The sequence below is a fragment of the Impatiens glandulifera genome, chromosome 6, assembly GCF_907164915.1.
Source record: "Impatiens glandulifera chromosome 6, dImpGla2.1, whole genome shotgun sequence".
NCBI lineage: Eukaryota > Viridiplantae > Streptophyta > Magnoliopsida > Ericales > Balsaminaceae > Impatiens > Impatiens glandulifera.
This window is the reverse complement of record NC_061867.1, coordinates 17910192-17916175: the sequence shown is the minus strand read 5'-3', so window position 1 is coordinate 17916175 and position 5984 is coordinate 17910192. Positions and strand designations below refer to the sequence as shown.

Sequence of the window (5984 nt, the reverse complement as noted above, 5' to 3'; positions counted from 1 at the left end):
AAAAATAGAAATTAAGACCCTTTACAAAATGTAGGAAAAACAAAAAAGGAATCCCTAAGTTGGGTAAATACTGTTATAACATTTCTTATGAAGTGATATAGATCAATGCCTAGACTCACACTAAAAAACGTGTTTAAAAATGCGACCATGAATCAAACCAAATTGAAAGATGAAGTTGTCGACAAACAAACTTTGATAGCAGGTCAACCACAAACGAAGGATGTGTAGGCCCGGTTCCCAAGGGTAGGATATTCCCTATTATGAGCCTACTCAGAACTAAACTAGTGGATCCCTACGGTCGGCCGCTGAAGCAACCTTCGCATTGCTAACATGTCTTGATAGCCTATATAATGGTAAAATATGACTCCATGTAAATTGCAACATACATAAGATCCATAAGAATGATCACTACTATAGCTTTATGCTCTTTTGGCTTCTTCCAACACAAAACATGTCCCAAAAACAAATTTATGAAAAACAGTGCGAGGATCAAAGCTAATTTAACATTAAAACACACACACTTTTAAGAAATTAGAGGCTTATAATATCATCATATGCATAGAAATGCAAAGTAAATGCAATTAGAGATGTATCATTTAACATATAATTTCTCCTCTCAAAGATTTTTTCGCAAAGATTGAAGTAGGCATAATCAATGGTGCTCATTGAAATAGTGTGATTGTAATAACAAAAGGAAGAGGTAAAATGTGAAAAAAAAAGTCTCTTCTTTGTAAAAAAAAAGAAGAAACAAACCTCGACTTCAATGTATAACCAACGCAAAAATGCCTAGTCAGATTTACTGCCAGCTAAAAATGTTTTACAATCAAATCAATCGTGAGAACTAGGAAACATACAGTGGTCCGGCGATCGTGCGATTCCTCCCCCTACCTCTTCGGTAAGAAGTAATGTTAACTATCAATGAATTTGCAAGAATCCTTATAGCATTTGCACCCATTAGCTTCAATCCTAAACTTTTAAAAATGAACAAAAGTTTACACTCATCCCCTCCATTCAGTTCCTTTACTTCCTCCATATGTTGGCGAGTTAAGGCCGTATAAAGCATTAAAGGCTCCAAGTCAGTCTTTTCAAAAATTACCCTCATAATCCCCATAGATTTCGGGTCTTCTGCCAGAGGATCAAATAAAAAGGAGAATCTTCCAAATTCAAAATCAGGGCACTTGAAAAGATCTTCAAAACGAGTCTCAAATTTCTGTAGACACTTCCTAGGATAAATTTTTCGACTCCTCGTGGATTGCAATATTCGTGAAGCCTCTCTCAAGCCACTCAAGAAGGCACCATGCATTGTGGCTGGATGTTGTCGGTTTGTGGCTTCACCTGCAAAGAAAAGCCTGTCATCGACACTTTCAGCCATTATGTCGTAATCACTTCCAGATGACTTAACACTCACATGGGAGTATGAGCCAAAAGAGAAGTTATCACTGCCCCATCTAGTGCAGATAGTTTGTATTGGATTAGGAACATCAATTCCCTTGCGGCCATATATACCTGAAAAAAGTATATAAGGTTGAGTTTAATATCCCCTCGTCAACCATATAATTCAAATTCTCAACCAAAAATGTAAACTACCCTCTTTTTATAAAAAAAAATATATGACATACTTATACTCCTAATATCATTTTACTCAAATAAAATTCACTTTCAATAACCTATACTGGACAAGGTTATTTGAAAATAACTCATAATCATACAGGCCTAAAATACACTTTATTTTAAACTTTTAAAATATATAGATTATATACTGATACCCTACTATCTTTTTACCTAAATAACCTACGTTGATTTGAAAATAACCACTTAGCATTGTTCGATGAAGTGAATAATATCCTTAATCCCATCTACGATCACTTCAACAATCAAATCATTCAAATCGTCAAACAAAATATCAAATTATCCTTACTTTATTTCTTTTATAACATCTAAATATCATACAATGTAGAGTAGCTCAGTGGTTAGACTGTCTGCTTCTTAAGTGGAAGGTTGCGTGTTTAGTCCCTACTTGGCACATTTCACCCATTTAAACAAAAACAATTTATTAAATACAAAGATATTTTAGTTATTAGTCCAAATAATCCATTTTTTCATCTAATAATTATTATTTTTGGTTCAAATAACCCTCTATCAAACAAACAAACTCTTAGTATATTACTTCTTAGTATTTGTAAAACAGGACCTAAATAAGTACCAAATAGAAAGATGCATATTACCTCTTAGTATTTGTAAAACAGTATGGAGCAAGACTGAAGGATCTGTGCTTTCAAAAGTCAAAGCAGCATCACCAGCTACCAAAGCTATAAGCAATGGACCTCCAGAAACGGTATGGTAACTATAAAACAAGAAGAACTCTCCTCGTGAATGAGAATGTTCATTAAGACTACCAAAAGTGTCCAGGTCTTCTCCCCAAAAAACGTAAGGGAAAACCATAGCAACCTTATTTAGCGAACCAAAACCCAGTCTCTCAATGGCTGCAAGCTTTCGATCTGGTAATTCCGGTTTGAAACTGATGACTTTTTTCTTCAACACACCAAGAGGGACAGTACATATGACCATATCTGCCTTAAAAACTTGGTCACCAGTAACTACCACCTCAACACCTTCTTCCTCTCCATATCTGATAGAACTGACTGATTTCCCATAAAAAATAGGAACTCCTTCAGCTAACGATTTCACCAGTCCCCAGTTTCCTCCGGCGAGAAAGCAATGATCACCACCCATTTCATAAGGATCATCCTGATCCCAATAAGCAGCAGAAAGACTAGAAAGGCATCCAGCATTGGCATATTCCAAGTTGGCAAAGTGCCAATCGAGAAGTTGTCTTTCCTCCGTGGTCTTAGCTACAGCATATAGTTGAGTAAGTGTCTCGAGAACAAAACCTAAAGAGACATTCCCAGTTCCGCCCATTATTTTCCTACATTCAGTGACTTTATCGAGTAGTTTATTGAAAATGAGCTCAACTTTCGAATCAGTTTCCTCCACTACAGGTGTTCCATTAGGTTTGTACAAGGGACACTTACCTCTAATCTTGTGAAGTGGAATGGAAAGTTGTCTAGCTAATACACCTAGAGGATTGGCATGTATACCAGTTATAACACTGCCACCAAGGTCCACAACAGCATAATTACCTTTTTGTCCCATCTTTTGGGAATAAACCCTCCCACCAGGACGTTTTCGACCTTCAAGGATAATGACTTTGAAACCAAATGAAAGAAGTTGTCTGGCTGCTGCTAAACCTGCAAGTCCAGCTCCAACAATAATAACAGAAGCACCTGCCGAGTCTTCAGGAACGTGTGATGTGAATGGTAGAGAAACACCAAAATTTATATACCCATTGTGTAATAAAAAATCATAGGCAGAACTTAACAAATGTTCAAATTCATTACTAACAGTTTCTCTAAACTGGTCCTTGGAAAGCCATACTCCAACATTACCTCTCCACTTCCCAAGGATATGATTCCTCACTACAATATAATCATTTTGATCTTTCCCACCCAGTTCATTAACAACCCTAGCCTGAACCTCCTCTTCGAGTAATTCATCAATCGGAAAGCCAAGTGACAGAGCTAGCATGGCCTCCGTTTCAGTTTCCTTTTCCAAATCCACTTGTGTTCTAGTCCTTTTCTTAAATGGGCCACCAAAGTGCTTTTCCATTAATTCATCCATCAAATTTTCATCGTAATTTCGTACAGCTGCTCTCTTTCTCAATGACCGCTTCACCACAGAACCCTCTGAAACTGGAGTACCCATCATTCTACCCACACTAAACCCTAACTTCAAATCAAACCCATCAATCACATTCTATCCAGCATATCAACTAACATATTGACATGGCAAACAATTTCATCAATTTTGACAGAAAGGAATTGATAGTTAAACTAAAAAAACAAATAGTAAAGTAACAACAGTGATGATTCAACTAGAGATCGAAAGAGAATAAACAATAAGATGCTGAAATGGAAATCAAATAGGATGAAACCTTTAGGTGTGCTGCCGTGCGAGAGAGAAGGGAAAGGTAAAGAACGGCGGTCCTCCAATCTCTCGCAGATCGCAAATCGCAAATCGGCGTTTTTGAAAACGACAGATGGAATATCGAAAGATAAGATGAAACAATTGGAAGCGTTCTAGACTCTTCAGTTCTTCGGTCTACACGTGTGAAACCAAGTATTATACAAATTACTACAGCCAACCGTTAAATTTTGTATAAATTTAAAACTGAGCTCCAGACATTATTTAATATAAAATAGGAATATATATATATATAGAAATCATTTATTTTATTTTATTTTTATTTAATATAGAAAGTTAGTAATATTTTTTGGTCTCCTAGTAATCGGATTAATATTGAAAGAATTTACTAATAGAATAAAAAATATATATATAAATAAATATTAAAAGTTATGGAAGTGAGAAAAATATTGTAATAATTATATATATTAAATAATAATTTGTTGTTAGAAGAGAAATAAAAAAAATATATAATAATTTAAAATATTTTGTATTACATTTTAATGGGTCGAAATTTATTTTTTTTATATCTTAATTTATAATAATATTTTATTAAAACAATTACACAGTAATTTGTATTTATATTTAACGATTTAAAATATACAAAAATATGTATTTTTAAAAATAATTAAAAGTAATCATAGTTAAAAAGAGTTAATTACTAAAATTTTACTATTTTAAGGTGGTGAATTTAGGTCAATTTTTAGGCTAATTAAATTAACCATTATAATTTAAATTTTAAATTTAGTCAAATCTATTTATTTGTTACCTTCTAAATTTTTACTTCTTATACACGACAAAATATATATATATATATTTTTTATTTTGTCATATAAATATTAATATAAAAATTATATATATAATTATATTTGACAATAAATTGTTGAATTAATTTATAATTAATTCAATAATTATTGGCCTTTAATGTAGTATTTATAGTGACTATTACGTAATAAACCTAAACTAAAGTGATCAAATACGATATTAAAAAAGTTTACAGGGTACGTAGATTATGAAATAAATGCGTAGAGACCAAAATGTTATTTAAATATCTATGAGGGGTTGATTTATAAATAACTGAAATCTAAAAAAGATGGTTATCATCCACAATTTACACAGCGCTACACTGGATTAGGCCCATTGGACTTAATACATGTCGATTGGTATTAGTAAGGTTACGACATTCAGTAGGTAAGACATCTCTCTTGTCTCCTCATCGACAAAGAGGATTCACAGAGTGAGAAATCCCAAAGTGAAGTTAAGGACTGTGCTAGATTGAAAGATCTATCAACCAAAATTCATTCCAAGGACAATCAAGAACAATTAAAGCTAAATGTATGTTCCGCTTCTAGTAATTGAATTGATCTATTATCTCAAATTCCTTGTTTATCATTTGATGACTATTTAAAGTTTATATAAAGTATTATTAGATTTGGTTTATAAAGTCTAACAATTGGTATCAGAGTCTACCGTCCATCAAAAACCCTAATTTGTTGTTTTTGATTAAATGCATGTTGGTTGATGGTTTATATGATTGATTGATGATATTATGCATATATATTGTTTTAACAATCATAAAAGGTGATATTAAGTTTTTACCGTGAATTAAAGTTATAAAAAATGCTACCAAATATAGAAGATTGGATTTTAGGAATTCCATATAATGAAAAAGCCCACCAAATATAGAAGATTAGATTCTAGGATTTTATATAAGAAAAAATGCTACTAAATATAGAAGATTGGATTTTAGGAAAACCCTAAATTTAGGATGATTGCCATCATCATTATTAGAAAGATCTTAGAAGATCTCGCAGCTTCTATATAAAGGGGTCTTGATCCTCCATTGTAATAAAAAAAGAGGGTATTTTAAAGTCAATTTTTTTTAATTGAATATAAAGTGCATTTTAATGCGAAAAATCAACAAACATTGAATATTTGGTACATCTAGACTTGTTTTTAAGTTG

At 32.7% G+C, this 5984-nt stretch overlaps 1 protein-coding gene across 1 annotated transcript; it reads right to left on the bottom strand.

Annotated features, from left to right (window-relative positions):
* Nucleotides 1-521: 521 nt before the first annotated feature.
* On the bottom strand, nucleotides 522-4132 carry LOC124941194 (lysine-specific histone demethylase 1 homolog 2). Its single transcript, XM_047481481.1, has 2 exons — nucleotides 2226-4132; nucleotides 522-1506 (listed from the first exon to the last, which is right to left on the bottom strand). The coding sequence occupies exons 1-2, from the start codon at nucleotides 3763-3765 to the stop codon at nucleotides 842-844; spliced, it is 2205 nt and encodes a 734-aa protein (XP_047337437.1). The 5' UTR covers nucleotides 3766-4132; the 3' UTR covers nucleotides 522-841.
* Between the last annotated feature and the right edge of the window lie 1852 nt (nucleotides 4133-5984).